Source organism: Globicephala melas, chromosome 1 (assembly GCF_963455315.2).
Source record: "Globicephala melas chromosome 1, mGloMel1.2, whole genome shotgun sequence".
Taxonomy (NCBI): domain Eukaryota; kingdom Metazoa; phylum Chordata; class Mammalia; order Artiodactyla; family Delphinidae; genus Globicephala; species Globicephala melas.
The window spans coordinates 42,947,161-42,972,289 of record NC_083314.1 but is presented as its reverse complement, the minus strand read 5'-3'; the positions used below and the strand labels follow the sequence as shown (position 1 = coordinate 42,972,289).

General features: G+C 40.1%; 1 protein-coding gene across 8 annotated transcripts in view; it reads right to left on the bottom strand.

The window, feature by feature from the left end:
* Window positions 1-24,841, bottom strand: part of KCNK2 (potassium two pore domain channel subfamily K member 2) — a 159,907-nt gene extending 135,066 nt beyond the window's left edge. For 2 of the 8 annotated variants that reach the window (XM_030873012.2, XM_030873013.2), the window contains exons 1-2: window positions 23,733-23,850; window positions 20,533-20,843 (exon numbers count right to left, since the gene is read on the bottom strand). In XM_030873012.2, coding sequence (XP_030728872.1) covers window positions 20,533-20,843; window positions 23,733-23,781 — 360 coding nt within the window. In that variant the 5' untranslated portion in view covers window positions 23,782-23,850. Of the gene's footprint in view, window positions 1-20,532; window positions 20,844-22,109; window positions 22,127-23,258; window positions 23,276-23,296; window positions 23,424-23,732; window positions 23,851-23,902; window positions 24,096-24,546; window positions 24,604-24,726 lie in introns of those variants that run through there. The other 6 variants (XM_060295229.1, XM_070043801.1, XM_030873015.2 and 3 more) reach the window with 6 other exon arrangements.
* Window positions 24,842-25,129: the final 288 nt, after the last annotated feature.

The following is a 25,129-nucleotide window of genomic DNA, read 5'->3' as shown; positions in this document are numbered from 1 at the left end:
AGGTCACAAAAAAGGTTTTAACAAAATTTAAGAAGGCTGAAATCATACCAAGTATCTTTGTCAACTAAAATGGAATGAAACTAGAGATCAGTAGCAGAAAAAAAACTAGAAAATTCACAAATTGTGGAAATTAAACAACATACTCCCGAACAACGAATGGTTCAAGGAAGAATCAAAAGGGAAATCAGAAAATATCTTGAGCCAAATAAAAATGAACACACACATAACAAAGCATATGGAATGCAGCAAAAGCAGTACTAAGAGGGAAGTCAATAGTGGTAAACATCTTTATGAAAAAAGAAAGCTCTCAAATCAAGAACCTAACTTGATACCTCAAGAAACTAGAAAAAACAAAGCTCGATATTAACAGACGGACAGAAATAATAAAGATCAGAGCAGAAATAAGCAAAATAGAGAATAGAAAAACAGAAAAAATCAGCAAAAATAAGAGTTGGTGTTTTGAAAAGATAAACAAAATTGACAAACCTTTTAGCTAATTGACTAAGAAAAAAGTAAGAAGCCTCAAATAAATAAAATCAGAAATGAAAGAGGAGACGTTACAACCAATGCCACAGACACAAAAATGATTATAAGAGACTATGATAAACAATTATACCCAACAAATTGGATAACCTAGAAGAAATGAATAAATTGCTAGAAACAATCTGCAAAGACTGAGTCATGAAAAAAACAGAAAATTAAACATACCTAAACTAGTAAGGAGATTGAATCAGTAATTGAAAAGCTCCCAAGCCCAGGCCCAGAGGATTCACTGATGAATGCTACCAAACATTTAAAGAAGAATTAACACCAATCTTTCCCAACCACTTCGAAAAAACTGAAAAGGACATTTCCAAACTTATTTTACAGAGTCAGCATTACCCTGATACCAAAGCCAGAAAAAGATACTACGATAAAAGAAAATTATATGCCAATATCTGTGATGAATACAGATGCAAAAGTCATCAACAAAATACTATCAAACTGAATTTAATAGCACATTAAATGGATCATACACATGACCAAGTGAGATTTATCCCTGGGAGGCAAGGATGATTCAATAAACAAAAATTAATCAACATGATAACATTAAGAGAAAAAGGAATAAAAATCATATATTCATCTCAATAGATAAAGAAAAACCATTTGAAAAAATTCAACACCTTGTCATGACAAAAAGTTTTCAGCAAACTAGAAACAGAAGGAAATTACTTCAACATAATAAAGGCCATATATGAAAAACCCACTGCTAGCATCATATTCAACAATGAAAAAAAAGTTTTTCCTCAAAGATCAGGAACAAGGCAAGGATGCTAACTCTCGCCACTTCTATTCAACATACCTCAAGAAACTAGAAAAAACAAAGCTCGATATTAACAGACGGACAGAAATAATAAAGATCAGAGCAGAAATAAGCAAAATAGTACTGGAAGTCCTAAATAAAGCAATTAAGCAACAAAGAGAAATAAAGGCATCCAAATTGAAAAGAAAGAAGTAGAAGTATTTCTGTCCAGATTACATGATGTTATATGTAGAAAATCCTAAAGATTACACACACAAAAAAACTGTTAGTACTAATAAACAAATACAACAAAGTGGCAGAATACAAAATCAACAGAAGAAACAGTTGTGTTTCTACACTAACAGTGAACAATCAAAAAAATTAAGAAAACATTCTCATTTATAATAGCATCAAAAATGAATAAATACTTAGAAATAAACTTAACCAAGGAGGTGAATGACTTGTATAATGAAAAATACAAAATTTGCTGAAAGAAATGAAAGAAAACAAATAAATGGAAACATGTCTGTGTTCATATATTGGAAGACTTAATATCATTGAAATGTCTATACTACTCAAAATGATTTGCTGAGTCAATGAAACCCCTATTGAACTCTGAATGTTACACTTTGCAGAAATAAAAAACAATTCTAAAATTCGTATGTTATTACTCCAGGAGGTGGATCAAAAAGGATCTTGCTGCGATTTATGTCAAAGACTGTTCTGCCTATATTTTCTTCTAAGTTTTACAGTGTCTGGCCTTACATTTAGGTTTTTAATCCATTTTGAGTTTATTTTTGTGTATGGTGTTAGGAAGTATTCTAATTTCATTCTTTTACATGTAGCTGTCCAGTTTTCCCAGCAACACTTATTGAAGAGATTGTCATTTCCCCAGTGTATATTCTTGCCTCCTTTGTCCAAGATAAGGTGACTAATGAAAATAAAAACAAAAATAGATAAGTGGGACTTAATTAAACTTAAAAGCTTTTGCACAGCAAAGGAAACCATAAATAAGCCAAAAAGACAACCCTCAGAATGGGAGAAAATATTTGCAAACGAAGCAACTGACAAAGGATTAATCTCCAAAATATACAAGCAGCTCATGCAGCTCAATATCACAAAAACAATCCAATCAAAAAATGGGAGGAAGACCTAAATAGACATTTCTCCAGTGAAGACATACAGATGGCCAACAACACATGAAAAGATGCTCAACATCACTAATTATTAGAGAAATGCAAATCAAAACTACAATGAGGTATTACCTCGCACTGGTCAGAATGGCCATCATCAAAAAATCTACAAACAATAAATGCTGGAGAGGTGTGGACAAAAGGAAACTCTCTTGCACTGTTGGTGGGAATGTAAATTGATACAGCCACTATGGAGAACAGTATGGAGCTTCCTTAAAAAACTAAAAATAGAACTACCATATGACCCAGCAATCCCACTACTGGGCATATACCTTGAGAAAGACATAATTCAAAAAGATACATGTACCCCAGTGCTCATTGCAGCACAATTTACAATAGCCAGGACATGGAAGCAACCTAAATGTCCATTGACAGATGAATAGATAAAGAAGATGTGGTGCATATATACAATGGAATATTACTCAGCCATAAAAAGGAACAAAATTGGGTCATTTGTAGTGATGTGGATGAACCTAGAGTCTGTCATACAGAATGAAGTAAGTCAGAAAAACAAATATCGTATATTAATGCATATATATGGAATCTAGAAAAATGGTACTGATGAATCTATATGCAGGGCAGGAAAAGAGACACAGACATAGAGAACATACTTGTGGACACCGTGGGGGAAGGGGAGGGTGGGACAAAGTGAGAGAATAGCATTGACATATATACACTACCATGTGTAAAACAGATAGCTAGTGGGAAGCTGCTGTATAGCACAAGGAGCTCAGCTCGGTGCTCTGTGATTACCTACAGGGGTGGGATGGGGGGTGGGAGGGAGGCTCAAGACGAAGGGGACATATGTATACATATAGCTGATTCACTTCACTGTACAGCAGAAACTAACACAACATTGTAAAGCAATTATACTCCAATAAAAAAAATTCATATGGAACTACAAAGGACCCCGCATAGCCAAAACAATTTTGAGAAAGAACAAAGCTGGAGGTCTCACACTTCCTAACTTCAAAACATATTACAAAGCTACATTAATCAAAACGGTATGGTATTGGCACATAGACATATAGACAATGGAAGAGAGAGCCCAGAAATAAAACCATGCATACATGATCAAATGATCTTCAAAAAGAGTATCAAGACCACAAAACAGGGAAAATACAGTCTCTTCAACAAATGATGTGGAAAACTGACATCCACATGCAAAAGAATGAAAGTGAACCCTCATCTTACATCATACACAAAAATCAACTTGAAATGGATTAAAGACTTAAACATAAGATCTGAAAATATAAAACTGTTAGAAGAAAACATAGGAGACAAACTTCATAAACCTGGTCTTGGCAATGATTTCTTGGAAATGTTGTCAAAAGCACTGGCAACAAAATAAAAATAGACAAGTAGGACTTCATCAAACTAAAAATCTTCACAGCAAAGGAAACAATCAACAGAGTGAAAAGGCAACCTACAGAATGGGAGAAAATAACGGAAAACCATATATCTGATAAGGGGTTAATATCCAAAATACATAAGGAACTCCTACAAGTCAACAGCAAAAAAAATTAATAAAGTTAATATTTTTTAAATGAGCAAAAGACTTAAGTAGACATTTATTCAAAAATGATATACAAATGCCCAACAGGTACATGAATAATGCTCATCATCACTAATCATGGAAATGCAAATCAAAACCACAATGAGATATAACCTCACATCATTAGGATGGCCATTATAAAAACAAAACAAAAAAACAAAAAATAGAACATAACAAGTGTTGCCAATGATGTGGAGAAATTTGAACGCTTGGGCACTTTGGTGGGAATGTAAAATGGTGCAGCCACTAAAGGAAATAGTATGGATGGTCCTCAAAAATTAAAGATAGAACTAGCTTATGATCCAGCTATTCCATCTCTGAATATTTAACCAAAAGAATCAAAAACAGATTCTCAAAGAAATATCTACATTCTATGATAGTTGCAGCATTGTTCACATTAGTCAAGAGGTGAAAACAATCTAAATGTCAATCAATGGAGGAATGGATAGAGAAGAAAGCGGTATATGCATACAATGAAATATTATTCAGCCTTAAAAAAAAAAAAGGCATCCTTGTCACATGCTACAACTTGAATGAACCTTGAGGACATTATGCTAAGTGAAATAAGCTAGTCACAGAAGGTCAAATACTTCATGATTCCATTTACATGTGGTATCTAAGTGGTCAAACTCAACAGAAGCAGAAAGTAGAATGGTGGTTACCAGGCTTTGGGTGGGGGCAGGGAAGTGCAGTTGCTTTCTCAGTGGATATAGAGCCTCAGTCATGCAAGATGCAAAAGTTCAAGAGATCTGCTGTACAACATTGTGCTTACCGTTAACAATACTGCACTTAACACCTAAGAATTTGTTAACAGGGTAGATCTCATGCTATGCACTTTTTACCGCAATAAAAAAATAATAATAAAAGGTTAAGTCCCTGGCATAGGAGAATAGTCTTAAAAGACTATGGTATATCCATAAAATGGCATACTATAAAGCCATTAAAAAGGATTTCATAAATCTATAGTTAAAGATATAGATATAGATTCATAATATATTGTGAAGTGAGACAATTAGGATACAAAATAATCTGTATTATAAAGTACAGTTTTGAGAGAAAAAGAAACCATAGTCTCGTACAGTGCCAGGTACATAATAGGTATTCAATAAATATTCACTTAACATGTAAACATTCATGGAATTTTCTTTCATTTACCAGATAAATTTTTTTTTAATTCTAAGTTGTCTCACTTCTCCTTCCTAGTTCATTTTGATTTAGCATCCCCTAATTAAAAGGATTAATCCTTTAAAAAATCCATTTATAACTTTATCTGGCAATTTTGATGGCAAGAACCTTCAAAAGGACACTACTCACTTTAATTTTTCTCAAGATTCAGAAGGATTCTCCCTAATCCTGAAATTCTGAGATTTTTTTTTCATTCATTCAGCCAGCCAGCCAGCCAGCCAGCCAGCCACCCAGCCAGCCATTCATTCATTCACCATAAGAGGCAGCAAGCAATGGATAGATGCAACATATTGAGTCATCTATATGGGTATACAGACTGTATACAGACTGCAGCTCCGGAGAACAGAAAACAAAATATCTGCACTACTTATTTCAACAAAATTAAAAATGTTAGAATGCAGCCCTGATCTTGTAAAGATGCTTATATTTATAAGAGAAAGAAAAAGGAGAAATTGGGAGGTGGGGGATAAAGAGTAGGGAGCTAGAACTCACGAATCCAATAGTGTTCTTTTACTAACTGGTAGCAGGCTCTTAGAAAAATTACTGAACTCTTTATTTTCTTAGCTCTATAATGACAGAGTTTGACTAGGCACTGTAGATTCCAAGTTCCAAATTCAATTAGTCTATTCCTTAAAATGTTGTACGCAATTAATACAAAATACATTATGATAAAATTTTGCTGACACTTTTCAGAAATTCCCTGACTTTCAGATATAGTTACCACTTTTGCTTGCTCTTTGCATTTTCTTTGAGACTCAAAGACACATATCCCAGTTCAGTTCATATATGAGATTAACTTATTTTTTTCTTTTCCTCAAGAAAGGAATCTCATTAGGTCCCTAACAAGAAGGCTATCTGAAACAATTTAATCCTGCATAAGGAAAGAATCACAGAGGATAAAACACAGACACAAACACACAAACATACACACAAGTTCTCTATGGATCAAGAAATAAGGCTATGAGGTACTGACTAAAGAGAATAAAGCAGGAAGTCTTGTCCTATCAAAAAATAGTTTTGCATCATTTTTGTATAATAGCACCATATAGCTGTCCATGAAAAATATGTCTCAGGAATGATATCATTATCATAAAATAAGATTATTTACAATTTTAATCAAGCCAACTTATTTAAAACTAGCCTCATGTAATAGATCTTTCAGGCCTGCTCAAATCAAGAGCCAAATGTCATTATCTGATAAAACATCTTCCAGGAATGAACACTGCTATGAAGCTTTGGAACTTGTTAACCAGAGAGAAAAAAAAGGAAATCGTTATTTATCAACGAAAAACTAATTACACAGTTATTTACGGTAACATGTAAGCTGTAACATGCCTAGAAATACCACTATTGTGGAAGATTTTAAATAAAAAATAATTTTTAAAGGTAAAAAAATATACATCTTGTATCCTAAAATGGATACTAGAATGTATTTTGATAAAATAAAAATAAAATAAAGGGCTTCTGCCCGTGCAAATCATCTAGCAATTATCTATGCTCATTAAAATGATCTTCTTTTCAATGAATCTTAGACACATTAAGTTGAATATCTAGTATCAGCTTCAGAACATTCAGCCATCTCCCCTCTCCCTTATATCTTCCCCAAAAGTACACACATTTCCAGCATCATCGCCCTTGAGCACGTCTTCCTAAAGGGCTCCTAGCCTACTAGCCCAAACACTGTTTGTCCCCCCCTTATTTAAAATTCTTCACAAAATCAACTTTCATTAAAATTTCTCCAACTAATCTTTCTAATCCCCCTAAGTCGTCACCTTATTTGCCTAGCACAATTATGATATAATTATGTTTGTTTCTTTCTAAACTTTCTATTTGTCAATTTCCATTGCATGTAAAACCTAGACCACTAATGAAGACCTATGAGGCTTTGGCCTATTTCCCTCAACTCATGAATGATGGGCCAACCACACTGGTGTTTGCATAGGCCCTCGGACACACCAAGAATGCTCCCACCTTTGCATTTGCTGCCTACTCCTCCTCAAATGCTTCCTCCCAAGATCTCTACATGACTGACTCCCTCATTCAAACCTCATCCCAAGGTCACCAGCTCAGAGAAAACACAGCCCTTCTAGAGGAGCCCTGCTCCCATCATTCCATCTCACTGGGTCATTCTTTAGTCTTCAGAACATTTGTACTTCCTGAAATTATCTTGTGCAGCTACTTCTTCGTTTATTTTTTAGTCACTTCCAACTAGGATAGAAGCTTCATGAGAGCGGGACTCTGCCAATATAGTTCTATGTTGATGACTCCCCTTGCTTAAAACTACACCTCTTGGGCTTCCCTGGTGGCGCAGTGGCTGAGAGTCCGCCCGACGATGCAGGGGACACGGGTTTGTGCCCCGGTCCGGGAAGATCCCACATGCCGCGGAGCGGCTGGGCCCGTGAGCCATGGCCGCTGAGCCTGCGCATCCGGAGCCTGTGCTCCGCAACGGGAGAGGCCACAACAGTGAGAGGCCCGCGTAACACACACACACACAAAAAACACTACACCTCTTAAAAAACATTACATGCAGAATGAATGAATGTGCATTTTAACTACCTCTTCCTTTAGATGAGTAAGTCTGACCTCAGGTCTAATAGCTGATAATGCTACCTGAATGTGATAGATGAATGCAAAAATGCTTCTGAGTGAGGATGCAGAAAGAGAACTCAGGATGTCCAGTGTGTGTCCAAATGCCCAAAAAAGTTCAGATTCACAAAACTATGCTGCAAATCAATTTTGTTTTCCTGTACGAGTGATAAGTTACTTTGACTTATCAAAATGTAATTTTGTCTTATAAAATTCTATTTAATCAAAACTGGGAATAAATCATTTGATGATTTGTTCATGGACTAGGACAAGTGGAAAACAGCAGCAGCCTGCCTACCTCCTGAGAAGAGAAAAACAGGTGTTCAAAGAAACCCTCACTAACCCCTCCCTCATGCAACAGGAACTTCAGAACTGCACCCAGCAACATTTAAATTTCCTTACAGACGGGTAGGTAATTAACATTGTAAATTCTACTTTACGGGAAAAAAGCACAAGCACTAGAGCGAGCTTTAAAGTCAAAGCTAAGAAGACCTCTGCCATATTCACTAGCTGCTTCTTTGCTCAACAAACACCTGGGACCCCATCATCTGAGATGCTGCTATGTGAAAATATGCTGCCCACTGAAGAACATAACTTGTATGCATCTCCGTGGCTATTTTAAGGAAAATAAGACCTTTCCTTTACTTCCCCTGCAAAATAAAAGATAAGAATCCTAAATCCATCTAATAAGGATGTTTCTCCTTTCTAGTCCATTTGGGCTTGCCTTACTTGGAAATCTGTTAGTGAATCCTGACCACACTATCACTCTGTTGGAAACACACAGCACCACAGACCCATGGGGTGGTGACTTGGGTTAACACAAAACCTCCCTAAGGACTCCCCTTCAAATATGGAGGAGAAGTGAGGTACCTCTGCTCTCGGGGTTAACACCAAAACGTCTAAATGGACACAAACCAGTGTCTCTTCACCCATAAATCTCAGAATCTGCTCCCCTGGTACCATTAGTTTCACTCTTATGCCGATCGCACATATGTCCAAGGAGAGTGGAGTTCATTTTATTGTACCTGTCACTTAAATCAAATGTTTTCAAATCATCCTCTATAGTATATGAATAACAGTGATAGGAAAGGAGAACTTTTCATTTGCCCAAAAGGAACATGTCCTGTTTTAGCAATTACGAGTTTCTGATGACTCCCCATACTCCTCTAAGTGAGCTTTAGCAAAATAAGAAGAGATGCAATAACTGTAGAAAAGGGACTTTACAGCAGCCAAGAAACTATTTTGGGACCCTAAAAATGGAAAATTTAAGAATTAAAGATTCTTTTTCCTGAAATATGCATCACTGCAACCCATGTGGCCATGTAACAGTGTCTACTGAGATTCTTCTCCCTTTTCACAGTACTCACATTCATTGCTTTACTTATTTCTGAAAGCTCCCTTAAATGCTACATCACCAGAGAACGCATTTTACTTCTATAAGCCTCTGGTAAATTTTGATTCCTTAGGTACGCCTGAAAAAACACATACTTTTAACAGTCTGCAATATTGGCACTTTCACTTAACATTACTATAAACGGAGGACTAATTACAGACGAATTGGAGCTCTCTCACTTATACGTAACAGTAAGTTCTAAATAAACTGGAGTTTTCTGAGAAAAACTAAAAGCAAAACAGAGTGAACGCACATGAAGAATATTTCTGAACACATATGCAAGTTAACTAATCACAGGGTAAAAATAAAGCACTACTGCGTAGAGAAAGTATGCTTCGCCAATCCAAAAGCTATTATAAGGGAGTACGTAAGGACATAGAGAAAAATTAATTAGCAAAATGTAAGCAGTCATAAAAAGAAAAGTATGTACTAAAGACTGAGAAAAAATGTTCTTTGTAAAAATGGGAAAATAAAAAAATGAGTATGTTTGGTTACAGGTCTAAAAGAAAAGGTTTTAATAGTTTAAAAAATGTAGGTATAATAAACATATATTTGAAGGGATAAATGTAAATCTAAGTATCTGTTCTGCAGTTTTAATTTTACACTAAAAAGGGAAATATCAAAGTGTGGAAATACTACCATGATCTGTGAAATGCCTGATGTTCAGTTAAATTTTTAAAATCTCACATGCCTGGGTAAAGAGGCACACAAATGAGAACTGAGGCTCATCTTTGTCAAGTGAAAACTAATGGATTTGGGAGAAAATAACCCAGGCTACCCTCTTCAAAGAGTGTTTTCAGTAGCCTAGAAGAAGCCTCAAGTCACTGCAATTCTTTGCCTGAGGACATCATTCAACAACAACATACAAAACACTAGGCATCATCACAGTGGTAATAGAAATAAAACGGGGCGGGGGGGGGGGGAAGGACAAGGAAAGAATTAAAACAGAAAGCCACTCTTGTGCTACATTATGATTCCTCCTCTTCTGGAATACTGCCCACAGCTCTAATTGACACTTCTCAAAATGTTAACTGAGCAGAAAGCAGTTCAAAAAAGGATAAGTAAAATAATCAAGAAGACACTGTAAGTGCTAAGGAAGAGATGAAAATACAAGACTACCAGAAAGGCAAAGACCCAAGACACACAGTATCACGGATTACAAAAGCATACAGAGGTGAGGAAGAATGAATTCTACATGCGGTAGGGGATGAAAATAAAAAAGACAGTGTCCCTCTCCGTAGACGGGAATTTCTTGACTTGGTTTGCTAAATTCGCCAAGCAAATGGCTTAAAATTTAAAGGATGTAATTTTATAAAGGAGCAAAGAAAAACTTTATTGAGTAGAATGTAAGATGCTTATCTCAAGAGAAGGTACAAGGTGAAATGGGGTTATATTCAAACAGTTTAGATAAATTAAGCTTATGAATATTAGATCTATGACGGATTTTTCATAATGTCATGAGGCACTGGGTAAAGTTGTCCTTTTTAAGGGAACTGAGGTACTGTTTTCATATGTTCCTTAGATAGTTAAGAGTAAGAAATACTAAGCTAGATGAACTACTATTCTTCATTCAGCCAAGATATTCAAATGTTCATAAAAATGAAAGGCAGGGAAATAGCTGAAAAAGTTAGAAAACATCATCTCATTCCCTTACTGAAAAGGATATTACCTAACCTATGTGAATACTTAATAAATAACAAAATAGGAGGATCCCAATAGCACGACTGAAAGGAACCATCATTTATTTCCTGAAATGAAAACATTTCAGGATGTAGCAGTTCTACTACTACAAGATCTACAAGTAGATGAGTACTTCTCCTCTTTTGCAATGCCACAGGTTCTATTCTTCTATACTCTTCAATACTCCATACTTGAACTCTTCAGTCAATACTTCGGTTTCCTCTATTCATCACTTATTAAGAGAATGAACCTTTTCGACCAAAGGACCATAAGGGAATCTAAATCCCCCACCACAAGGGATGTGGGGAGTGCTAGTACTCTGTGTCAGGTCCTCTACGTCAAAACCCTTCAGACAATAGCTAACATGAAGACTTGGAATATTCCTGAATCATACCCTAGACAATGGTGAGCAAAAGATGGAGATGGCAAAATGGCATGCATCTGTGATCCCATGTGTGAACAATTCTGTACACACATGGGACATACGCATATGTGTGTGTATACACCAACACACACACACACCCTTCAGTCTATTCCATTTGTGTATAATGCCTAAAGAGAGGTCTTGGCTAACTCTGGAGGGAAGGATTTCAGATGTTACTTTCTTCTTGAGACCTTCTGGTATCACCTGGATTTTGTACAAGATACTATTAATACTTTGTGAATGTTAGAAACCAAGAAAGGAGTAAAAGTGCTATAATCCTATAGATAGAATGTAAACTTAGTGTGTTCTTATAACTATTTCCCTCTGCTCTTCCTCCTTCCACTCCTGTCCACCTCTTCCATTCAGGTAAGAATCCTCCAGCTTTAAATCACCTTCCCTGACCTCACCTGCTCAGGCTTCAGCATGACTAATGCCCAACCACACACCTTTCTGCATAATATTTTAGTTGCTCACTGTGGCCTTATAATTGTACTTTCATTCTCCACAAGTATATATTTTGCCTTCACATTTACAGACCTGCTGCACCTTCTGCTGCTGATCTTTGCTTCTACGGCATGGATGCACCAGCAACTTAAAATGAAGAAAGTGTACCCTAGGTGCACAAGTCAGAAATCTGATTTAGTTTGTGGGGTTAGATTAAAGGGGATCCCAGGGAGAAAATACAACAAAATAATGTCACTCCTAAAAAGGCCTTTTGGAACAATGGAAACGAGCTATAGAGTCACCTGGATGACAGCTCTGCAACTCTAATGCTCGTTGTGCCACTTTCAGCATCTCAAGCCAAAAAAGGCTGAGTGACCTGGGGTTAAACATTCTGTGCCTCAGTTCCCTTATCAACAAAAGGAGGATCATGAAGAAGAAACTCTCTGTTTCCTGACCAAACAAAATAGAATACACATATAAGTACTTTTTAAAGAGATATAGCCTTGAACTAAATATTTATTGGGTATTTACTATCACTAGACATTGTGGTACACACATTCCTGTGTAAGTATCTAAGCAAAAGGCCCTGGAGATGGAGTCACAAGGAAGAATCTAATCAAGGTACCATTTTGTCTCTTTCTGAACTACAAGGCACCTAATCTGTCTGTGCCTCAGTTTCCTCACTTTGCAAATGTGAATTAATATATACATGTCAGGGGATGTGTGAATTAAATAATATACCTTAACATGCAAAACGGTATTCAAATATATGATAAAATGAAAATATGGAATGTACAACTCTAAGAATTTTAGAGCCACCATCATAATTGCTACGGACAGATCTATAATAGTCAAACTTCACTCTAATACTATCTGACTGAGCTTTACATTTAAGTCATATTTTAAGTTTAGACCAAAGAAATTGTCAGCCAAAAAATATTTTTAAATGTATTACAATGTATATGCAGAATAATTTTGCTCACTCTGCAATAACCATTCCAGCTATCAAATAGTGTCCTAGCCATTATTTTAAAATAATATTCCTTTTTAATCATATCAGTTTGGGTGATATTTTATTTTTATATAATATTCATATAGCATTTTACTATTTTTTTTACCAATATTAACTAGTTAAGTTTCATATATCCTTTGGAGACAAAATCATTTTCTGACAACTACTTTTATGTTTTATAATAAAAACCTAAGTATAATTAGAAAACAGTGAATGAAACTATCTCAATTGTTACTGGATGTACTTACACATAGAAAAAGTGTTTCCCTTTTCATTCTTTCACTCTGAAAGTCAAGACAGCATGAAAATAGGGGCTGGGATGGGAGGCAAACATAAGTTATCCTACTAAGAAAGTAGCAAATGGGAGAGTCCCAGGAAAACTGGAAACTGACAAGGTTTTCTTTAAGACTTCTGTATCTCCCTTGATACCTAACTCCCTCTTCTAACTATGAAAACAGCACTCTTGAGAAATCCTCACCCTTGAAGCCCAGTCCTTTAAGTGACTCCTAGATAATCTGCTAAAATAATCCAAGCTACTAGAAGTTTACACATTACACCATCTAAAAATGCTTTTGCCAGAGATTAACCCAAAGGACGTAAAGTATTTTATGGGATGTTTAAATATTTTTTCAGGCAATTTTTTTTGTTAGAATCGGGTTCCTAAAGTCTAAATTCATCCAAAATATTGAACAGGAAAAGTAAAATTACTGATAAGAAAAGACAGCCCTTTTAGATGCTTTCTGGACAACATGATTTTGTGTCCATAAATAAAATGATCAAAGATGAACATACGCTTTCCAAAAGTGAAGCCAAATATTTAATATACCTCGATGCTTGTACAAACTAGAATAACAGCCACCAAACCATTGTATACAGAATCAGATAGTATCACTCACCACCATATACAATCAGTTCTAAGCACGCTTTTCATATGCTAAACCATCCCATTTGCCATTAAGAGAGCCATAATCCAAAACATAATTGGGCTCCCCTATTCAAACACTTTCAGTGGCTCCCATGCCTAGAGACATACTTTTTAAATGTTTCTTTTAAAGGGTTCCTACAGGCAAAGAAAAAAGAAACCTTAAGAGGTCTGGGGGCATAGAGTGATACAGCTTGCTAAAACAAGAGGAACATCCTTGACATCTTAGGTTGTAAATGAGTCATTCACGCAGACTTTGGATCTGTTCCTCAGCAACCTCTACATGTTGAAGTGCTCCTGGGGTCATACTAGAATCTCTGCTCATCTCAACCTGCACTCATTCTCCAGGTGATTTCATCCAACGTCTTGACTTTAAATGCTTTCTGTATAATGATGACTTCCAAAAGTATATCTTGGGCTTCCCTGGTGGCGCAGTGGTTGGGAGTCTGCCTGCCAATGCAGGGGACACGGGTTCGAGCCCTGGTCTGGGAAGATCCCACATGCCGCAGAGCGACTGGGCCCGTGCGCCACAACTACTGAGCCTGCGCATCTGGAGCCTGTGCTCCACAACAAGAGAGGCTGCGACAGTGAGGACTGCGCATCGCGATGAAGAGTGGCCCCCGCTCGCCGCAACTAGGGAAAGCCCCTCGCATAGAAGCGAAGACACAACACAGCCATAAATAAATAAATAATTTTTTAAAATTTCAAAAAGAACAAAAGTATATCTTTAGCCTGACCCCTCCCCCAAAGACCAAACTCACATTTCCAGCATCCTACTCAACTTCTACCCTTGGATGTCCTCACAGGCATCTCAAATTTAACCTGACTGTGCTGGCCTGGAATTGGCCTGAGCCATTGGGCTAAAGTACCCACACAACACTGTCCCTTAGTAAAGGCATGAGACACTCTGATCAAGAGTATTGTTTTATAACCATGACCTGAGGGGCTTCAGGGAGGTTAGCACCAGCTTGGCAGCGTTATTCACGGATAACATTGTGATGGATGATTTGCACCTGGTCTCAGAAAGCCTCCTGGAAAGCTCTGCCACTGAGGCTGGTTATATAGCAAGAAAATGCCTGTGTGACCAGCAGGGATCAGAAACTCCAGCCAAGACGCCATTTTGGCCTCCCTGGCCCGCAATGTTCTGTGCACACACTGGTGGTTCTTGGTCCAAGAGAGCAGTATGGCCTGGCATGGCCTGACAGAGGGAGGACAAGTCCAGCTGGCTCCTGGCGCTGCCAGACCCCGTGCTGCGATATGACCCTTGCCCGTGGTGCAGATCCTTATTTGGGTGCTGTTGTTGTACTGCACCATGTTCCTACGTTATACTATAGATCTGTAAGCGCTGCTACGTGCGGTCCTGCGAATCTTCGTCAATAATCGAAGCCCGTCTAATGGACACGATTAGTGCCCCAAACTAAGCTCCTGACATCACCCCCAATCCAGGTCCCCCTGCACTCCTCATCTCAGAAAAATGGGAACTGTATTCTTTCAGTTTCTTAGGACAAAAATGTTGGGGTTATCTTTGACTCCTCACCTTTGTCCTGCCCATCCAGTCCGTCAGTAAGTCTCATTGGCTCTCCTTCCAAGATATATCCAGACTCTGACCATATCTCACAACTTTCTCTACAACAATCTTACTTCAAGCTCCCCTTATCCATCACCAGGATTATTACAACAGCATCATAACTGCTCCCTCTGTTTCTGCCCGCGGCCTCCTGCAGTCTATTCTGAACTCAGCAGCCAGAGTGATCCTGGTGAAACATAAGCCAGCATAGAACACTCATCTGTTCTAAAAAGCCAAACTCCTGATTCTCACTTACAAGGCCCTATAGGACTTGGCCCACATTACCTGCCTGACATCATCTTCTACCACGCCCTCCCAGCATCCTTGCTGTTCCTCTGCAGGCGAGGAATGCTCTCATCTTTGGGACATGCTGGGCCCTCTGCTGAGTGTTATTCCCCAGACTGCCCCTTGGCTAATTCCCTCACGCCCTTCATTTAAAGTCACCTTATCAGTGACCTTATCTAAAATTAACCACCAAGACCATCCAACGTTTCCTACCCCTCTTCACTACTTCATATTTTTCTCCTGAGACTTATCACTAACATACCATCTTCCCCCAGTAAAATGCAAGCTCGCCAAGGGCAAGAATTTTCAAGTGTTTTATCCTCTACTGTATTTCAGTGCCTGCGACAACGCACAGGGAATTCAACAAGAATTCAATAAATATATATGAATGAATACATGCTTATAGAATTAGTATAGAACAATTTTTTTTTTTTTTTTTAAAGTCTAGTTCATTGGCATTCTAGGAAGGCATGTAGCTCCAAGTATCCCCTGGTATACAACCAATGCCCTCAACGGCGCATCTATTTCAGCTGCAGGGGAACAGGCCTAGGGTAAAGCCCACCTCCTTCCCGTGGAGTAAGAGACCTTGCTCTACTCTGTTAGACTCGCTCATGCCGCTGCCCCTCACACCCAGACAATTCAGTTACGCCATGCCCTCTGCCTAGAACATCTACTGATTCCAATTTTTCCTCCAGAGAGCACTGATTCCACACTTAAAATCCAGTTTCCCTTTCACCTCCTCTTCTGTGTCTTCCCAACTCTCACTGGGTGGTTAATTTCTTCCTCAGTAGCCCAGCTCCAATCTGCAAGTAGTTCTATTATAACTAAGTTTATAGCAGTCTCCTCCATTGACTCTGAAGGAGAGAGTACCTTAAGAGAAGCCATGTTTTCCCCCATCAATTTACTTGGCTCAATACCCAGCACAAAGGTCAACACACTGGAAGTGCTCAATAAATGTCACTGAATGAAGCAGTAAGAACAAAATTGAGAAGAGGGAACAGTGCAGAGAATATAATCCCCTCAACTGGAAGACTCCAAAGATCTAGACCTGAGGCCACCACATGACCTTGTGAAATGTGTCAGTTTCTTCACCCAAAAAGTGGATAGAATACCTTCCCTACCTACCTCACAGGGCGTAGAGCTCAAACGATAAAACAAAAGTCAAATCTCCCATAAGATGTTTTTATTATCAATGTATAGATCATAGATTTTTGCCCCATTTTTTAATCTCAGAATTGACTCAGCAAACATAGAAATAACTAGATTAAAACCAGGTATATCTAATATAACCATGCTTCTACTGGTTTATGACATTCAAACAGGATAAAACCAGGAAGTGTTGTCCAGAAAGAAAATTAAAATCCATATTATATACTCTCCATATATATGGAGAGAGAGATATGTTATATAATGTAAATCACGATGTACAGAGGACTATAATTTGATATTTATTACACTCTAATATACGGAATATTAGGGAACTTGTCAGCAAACTTTAATGTTTATTAAATTTTTTTAGAGGCAGTAAATATAGGAACTAAAATCATAAGCTCTGGAGTCTGTCCATTTAGCTTTGAATAACAGTGCACTGTACCTTTTAGAAAATTAGCTCTTGGAAAATTAGCTCCCTCTGACTCAGTTTCCACCTAAGTTAAATATAGATAATAAGGCACATACCCCATAGGGTTAAGAGAATTAAAGGAGCTAATACATGGAAAGGGTTAAAATAGTGCCTCGCACATAGTAAGCGCTCATTAAAATTTGGCTATTGTTAATGGTATTCATGACTCTTGAAACTTAAAAATGTTTCCATATATTTTTCTGTACTGGCATCACACTAACAAATGTAACGGAAGTTGAAAAGTCAAAGTTTTCAAAATATTTCATCCCAGAAAAGTTCTCTTTGTCTTGATATCTCTGCCACCACCTCAATCTTGCCTTAGAGGGTCTTTGTCAAAAACAGCACTTAGGGACTTCCCTGGCGGTCCAGTGGTTAAGACTCCATGCTCCCAAAGCAGGGGGCCCGGGGTTCAATCCCTGGTCAGGGAACTAGATCCCGTGTGCTGCAACTAAGAGCCCACATGCCGCAACAAAGATCCCGCGTGCCGCAACTAAGACGGGTACAACCAAATAAATATTTAAAAAAAACAAACAGCCCTTAGATGGAACACACACAATGGGACTCGATAGCAGAAAAGGAAGTTGCTCTCATGTGCCTTAACGCTCCATTTCCCAATCTCCCCCCCCACCCCTCCCACCCTGCCCCCAAGCCTAGGCTACCCTGTGATACAACCACAGCATGGAATGAGGTTACCATCACCCACCCAGAGGTGTAATTAATAACTGGAGGCCAGATTAGGTTAACTGTACCTGACGTTGGCCTTACTGCCTGACTAGCCACTTCCTCCTCTTTGCCCACTATTCACAAAAGGAATCCAGAATTCCTTCTCCACCAACACGAGGGCTGAACTTCTAACTTCTCCAACTGTTTTCCCCTCAGCACTGAAAGCCCTGGAAGAGTGGAGACTCCTGGGAATAAAGCCAGACCAAGATTCTGAAGACCTGAACTCTCATCCTAAAGATACTATCTGGGGTAAATCATTCGGTTTCTTAGCCTCCTAATCCTTAATGCTGCGATATTTCTGCCTAATATACCCGCTCATGAGGTTTTAAGGGAGGATTAAAAGGGAAAATAAACACGGGAAAAACACTTGGAAATTTATGAGAACTATACAAATGAAATGTAATTCTAATATATGATTCCTGGCTCATTTGCTTTCCTCCCTATTTAGACACTGACTTTGATCCTTGGAGCTATGCCATTATAAAGATTTCTTTTACAAGAAGAAATTATGTTCAAAGAGAAAAAAATAATTTATTAAAACCATAGGGTTATAAAGGTGAGTGATATGACAATAAATAACAGGCAAACCTCTGCGTTTAAAAACACCCAATAAGCACCAAAATCCTTAAGATTTTTTAAGAAGCAAAGATACTCAATCGGCAATGAATATTAATAAAGCTAAAATGGATTGCCTGTGTAGAGCAAAAAGAAAAATAATTAGGTCATATATTGAGCTCCGTTTGTTCATTCCAAAAACAATGTAGCATTTTTTTCCTGCCCAAGACAAACAACCTCACTTGAGAAAGTAAGTATGCAATTACCTGAATCAGATGCTTCCACCCAATTAAGAGATAAGCAGAGAAGGAAAAATAACAACAGCAGCAAATAAACCTAATACGTCTTGAGCACCTAAATGCCTTCCATGGATTATCTCTTTACTCCTTACAGCAACCTTACTTGATAGGTATTCTTCCCTCATTCTAGCTAGACCTAAAGCTTAGAGAGGAAAATTACTTGTTCAAGATGACACCTCTAGGAAAGTACTCAAATGGAATTTAAAACGTCCTATCGAATCCCACAGGTTAGGCTTTTACCACGACTCCATGCTCCCTCCACCAAAATAACATAGAGCTCTTCTTCTAAAACCCAAGGGAAGTGGGATTCTTTAAAGATTTTTGTACCTCTAAGGATGATGGGCACAAATTAAGAGTGAAGTGGAAGTGATCTCATGCAGGAACAGACAATGGGGTGGCTGGACTGCTGATATTAGTTGGCAGGTTCACTGTCAGTACTGAAAATGGCACCATCACCTACAAACAGTAGGGAATTCAGTATCTAATTATCTGAAGAACCTTTCCAAAATTTAAGTCAAATAGGTGAGATGCAGAAGTGTCTGAATGTGGTAGGAGCTAAATGAGGATCAGAGAATACTAGCTTTGATAGCTTTCAATAAGACTTGAACTAGAACTTGCGTGTGTATTCTAAAAATAGAGAGGGCTATGGAGGACAGAGGTAGCATTTGGGGATCCATGGCAAGAGGGAATAAAAGAGGAAAGGTCGTAGAACAAGAAACTGGATAAAAATCAATAATAATTTCTTCCCGCAATCGACTATTCCAACTCACTCAAATGATGTAAAACCAAACATAAGATGAGGAAGAAACTGCTCAGTTGATGGCTCACAGATTGTTTTCAATCCCATTTGACATAAATCTGGTAAGAAAAATAGGCTCTATAGGAAAATGAATATATGTACAATTAAAATGTTTCCACCAGTCAGATCTCTCCTTGAAAGAAAATTCTAGGGCTTTCTTCTCGACGAAGATTCTTGGTTGGACCAATGATTTGTTTTAAACAAAAGAAATCTACAACAAAAATATAGCCATCTCCAAGGAGTCTAACTGAAATTTTTAAATCATTCTGGGATTGATAATGTTTTTCCATAAGGGTACTGTTCTGCTTTAGAGAGAACAGTATTATTAAATTAAAACTAAATTAGTTTTTATTCAAAAACTCCATTTTTCTGTGTTACTAGTAAATTGCTTTTAGCTGGGGTCTAGAGAAGCAATGATTAATCACTTCTCCCCAGACACCTAAAAAAGGCAGTTATCAGAGTTATGCTTTGGCTAGATTAAAGAAGTGAGCTATGGCATGTTAGCCATGAGATGTATCCACCACAAACTCATCTTTTCTATCTTATAATAGCCATTGCCATGATTACTGCGCTTTTCCGCCTTATATTTTCCCCTCACTTGCCACAGCAAAGTTTCTCAGTCGGCAGTGGTCCTCTAACCCTGAGGGCCTCCAGCAAGGTAACCCTGTGTTAACAGAACTGTCCACTGGCAGTTCTAAGACAAGGCAAAGGAAAAGAAAGAAGGGTGACAACAGGACAGAAACAGAGAAACACAAGAGCAGAAGAGGATGAGAAGCAGCAGGGAGTGGGAGAAATAAAGAAGAAGAAAAGATGGCAGAAAGAAGAAAAGAGGGAGGGAGTGCAATAAAGAGAAAAAGAAACTGTGGCCAAGAGGTCTACACTAAGGAGAAAAGTGGGAGAGGACCCCACAGGCACATAAGAGGGCCTAGTACTAAGTTATCGCCTCTTATTCTTACTCGTCTTTGCCCACAGAGGAAACGGAATAACAACTCCTGGGTGCCAGTTACCTGGATGAGTTCGTCCAGCTCAGTCGAATTGACACAGGAGTGCTGGGAAATGAACGTCTGCTTCTGGATCACAATGGTGGTCCTCTGGGAAATCTCGTGAGGCTGCTCCAACGCTTTGAACACTGTGGCTCCGATGATCAGATAGAGGACGACCACCAGGAAGATCGTGGAGACCGTCTTCCATTTCATAACATTAATGGTCGTGTCAGTCTCCACCCGGGAAGCAAGCACGGTGGGTTTCGTGGAGAACGAGAGCCTCGGTTTAGAGTTCTGAGCAGCAGTTTTAGGATCCAGCAAGTCAGGGGCCGCCACTGCCAACAATAGAGAATGGAGGTTAGGTTGAAGGAGGTTAGAGGGGGCTGGCTCGGCTTCTTTCAGGGGTCAGCAAAGGTGGACTGAACTTGCTCTCCTGGTGGAAGCTCCAGAGCCTACACCAGAAGTATATAAGGGTTCAAGGGAAAGGGGCTGGGTCTTAGCTCTCTGCTGCTATTGGGGTTTCCGATGGGCGGAAAAAAACAGGAAGCGGACTAAGAACCTTTAAAAAAAAGAAGAATGCCTGAGGGCTTCCTAATTAATTTCAAAATTTGTATCTGTCCAACGTGCTAGTTAACACATTTGCAGAACTCCTAAGAGTTGATGGTACTCAGCTAGATATTTGAGGGCGCATAAAGAAGGCTAATGGATTATTCCTGTTCTCAAGAACTTAACACTCGATACCACAAGCCATCAGTGTAAAGAACGTTATCTATTTTTATTTAAAAATTCATTATAATAAAGGAATTGTAAGTGAATCTGCGATCCAAACGTTGTTGCTCGAAGTAGAACGTTAGTAATTATCTGGTAAAACATGATGGCAAATAAACCACTCAGTAGCTCAATCATTTCTTGTTGCTGTCCTCCAAAGTGGGCTCATGATTAATCACTGTCTGTATTTTGTTATTCAATCTCGGACATCTTTAAAAAAAACAAAAGTATTGCTACCCATTCTGGCACACAATCATAGGTGCAGTCTAGATGACAAGTTCCTTCCATTTCAACAGTGAAATTATCAAGAAAAACAATTAAAAACATTGCCTCACACCTCAGACCCTACATGCTCTGTACAGAGCTAATTGCTCCATTAGAGTGGATTTATGTATTCTCTTACAAATTCCCATATATTCTGAGGTGACTCTAAATCCATTTATTATTCATCTCAGCTGTTCAAAAATATCATTAATGGCTTTCCTTTAGAAAATTCAAGAGATACTAGACTTCCACTTGCTAAGGGAAAAATAAGCCATCTACTACAGAATTGGAAAGGCAACACTGAACCAAAAGGGGTAATAGAATGGCTGAAAGATGGGCGATTTTAAAAAACTCAACCATAATAATCAATTTAACATACATAATTGTTAGAGATATAAGTAAAATTACTTTAGTGTATATAATACAGGTTTAATAAAATGATAACCTAATCTAAAAAACACTTTTAAGTAAGTATATAAGAAATAATCTATGAAATTGCACCCGAATACCCTACAGGAACCTGAAATTACTCGAAAATAAGAAGTGTCGATTTTCACAGGGCTACATACCTTGCCCTCTTGACTACCACTGTGAGTTAAATGTAGGACTACCACAGCTGGAGTTCATAAAATAAATCATCTGTTGCCCATCAGAAAGAAGCTTTGCAAGCAAAGCTATGTGAAGCACCAGACCTAAGTAAGCAGTGTTGTATAATGATGACAGATAAGAGGGCTCCTCAATCAGCAAAACTCTGAATGGTTCTGACTTTGAGGAGAAGTCGGAGCTCTGATGACTTAACTGTACCCCTGTCTGCAAGCGGAGATTCCACATACCTACAGCTCATTTCAGCAATTTCCAATGGTTCAACCTGCTATAACAAGTATGTACACATTTTCCGCCTGATACAGTCAGCTGCTCCAAATAAAGCCACAAACTAGCAGACGCCTTTCACACGTGATATTCATAAAGGCAACTTCACCCAAAATCAGCACTGGATACATGTTTAATGTTTTAATTTTTTGAAACATTTTAACAGAAATGTTGATAACAGCTAAAATCACTGTCATCTGCTGTCTAGCCACTCCACCCCACCTGCAAGCTGCTTAGTGAGTCTCAGTGAAAAATAAAGGTCATAATCTAAAATTAAGCCATCTTTGGAATAAAAATAACAGAAAATCACATAGAAGCTCCATATTATCTCTCTGAAGGAAGCTTTCCAAGCGTTCTCTGTGCTCTCATATTTCTGATCTTTCACATCACTGGTTTCTGGTCTGCGGAACTGGAAAACACCAAGACTGTTTACCTTGATGCTCCCAAATCCTACTCCTAGACTGCAGTGCTAAACTAAGGTATTATTGATATAACATGCTTTGGGGGAAAGGGGACAGGTTTTTTTCTTAAGATTGTGGCTGTATGTTATTAAGTTAATACATTCCCTGATGGATTTTAATTCTTTTAAGCTATTGCCTTATTTTTTAATTAGCAGAAATATATAATACATATTTGGCAGACAGAATGGGCAGAAACTAGTGAAATACCAAAATAAAAAACAACAGCCTTTCCCCTCGGTCTAATATGGGGTACCCTCTGGGTTTCCATCTCTCCGTCGTTTGATGTATGATCATGAAGAGAAGCTCCTTAGAACAAGGAATCAAAGATTCACCCTTTCCACACACTCTCCCGGCACCATCACTACCTCCCTTCTCTGCCCCCAGCACCTCACAGAGTCCTCTTAATCCTGGTCTCCCATCCTCACCCAGGTATGTCTTCTTCGCTCCCGGGCACAACTGACGACTCAATACCAGGAGAAATGAGCTTTTTTCAGCACCACTGCCTATACCACCACGCAACGGGCAACAAGTGTGACCAGGGTCACCATGCGTCCTGCCCGTCGGCTACTCCCAAGAGCTGACCCTCCTCCTCCTTCGGAAACTCCCCCAAGTGTCCCAAACCCATACCCAAGGCAGATGCAAAACCCCCAGGCACCAGCGGGAGAGTGGGGAGAAGCAGCCGGGAGAGGAACCGGGGATAGATTTGCCTCCAACCCCAGATTATGACCCAACACCTTGGACGGGAAACGAAGGTGGAAAACGTCCGCTTGCTGCCGGCGGGGCTTTTGCAGCCCTCCCCGGACTGGTTGGGGCTGAAAGCCCGCGGCGGGAGGTGGGGAAGAGGGTACCTGGGGGTCTCACCTTCTCCTGCTCTATGGCCGGGTCTCTCCCGCGAGGCGCTGGGAAGCATGAGGCATGCAGCATTCACAATGTTTTGGGGTTTTTTTGTTTTTGTTTTTGTTTTTTGGGTTTTTTTTTTTTTTTTGAAAAAGACGGACTTGAAGCTTTTACAAACACGCCATTGTACTCACTTCTTATTCAGAGACGGGCTGCGCGCTCCGAGCTGCATGGGCAGGCATTTTCCCCGGCTTTGTTTTACAAGGTGGGGAGAGCGGGGCTGGACGCGGGAGGGAGGGTGGGGGTAGCGTGAGAAGAAACGGAATCGCGGGAAGGAGGGGACACCGGCGGGCCGGGCAGAAGGCGAGGCCGAGGCCAAGTTGGGCTGGGGCGCCGCCGCCCCCGCGCGCGCCTGCGGCCGGGCCCGGGTCACCAGGAGAGCGCCGGCCACCCGGGTCCCGCGCCGGCCAGCAGCCGCCGCCGCCGCCGCGCTCTCCGCCCCGGGCTCCGCGCTGGCCGGGCCCCTGCGCTGCGCGGCGCGGGGGTGGTGGGTGCAGCCCGAGCCGCAGTGCGCCCCGGCGTCTTTGTGCGCGAGCCTCGCTCAGCCCCTCTTCGCATGTCTTTGTGCGTCTCCCAGGCAGAGCCCTCCGTGCCCCGGGGGTGGAGGTGGGGTGGAGGTGGCACGGTCTCCGCGCGCCCGGCGCCCTCCAGCCCGCAGCTCGGCCGCCCCCCGCCGCTCTCCCTTCCAGGCTCGCTCCTCTCGCCCCTCGCTAGTTCCTTTCCCTCCTTTCGGAACTCCCTCCCCTTCGCACCGCTCCCACACCCCACCCCGTCTCACCGCCTGGGCTCCCCTCGCCGCACCTCCTGCGAGCCCAACCCTCGCCTGCGTCTCCCTCGCCTCTTCCAAACTACCCCTCAAGCCGCCTCCCCACCTGGGGGCATAGCCATTGGATTCACCTGCAGTCTCTCCTTTCGGCCCCTTCCACTAACCCTGCCCCCTCCCTAGATCCTCACTCACTTTATCGGGCACAATTGGCTCCAGCCCATCTCCTTCCAAGTCGGGTCGCGGGGGTGTGGGACCGAGCTTTGGGGAGCGGGTTCCTGGACCCCAGCACGTGGGCATCCTGCCCTCCCTCCGACCGCCCCCCCCCCCCGCCCCAGGGTTGTACAGAGACGTACACCTGAAACCCTTGCAGTGGAGGCGGTAATGAGGATGCTGATTTCTTCCAGTCTGCGCTTGGATAAGGGTTATCAAGTCACCACCAACCACCACCCCATCTCCAAGGGTGCTCGACCTAGGCAGCTAGCTCTGATGGGCAGAGTGTTGCACGCATGGGGAAAGCACCGGCAGCCAGGGTGAAGACATTTAGGGAGGCAAAGGGAACGGACGAAAAATCCATTCGGTCCCAGGGCGAGACCCC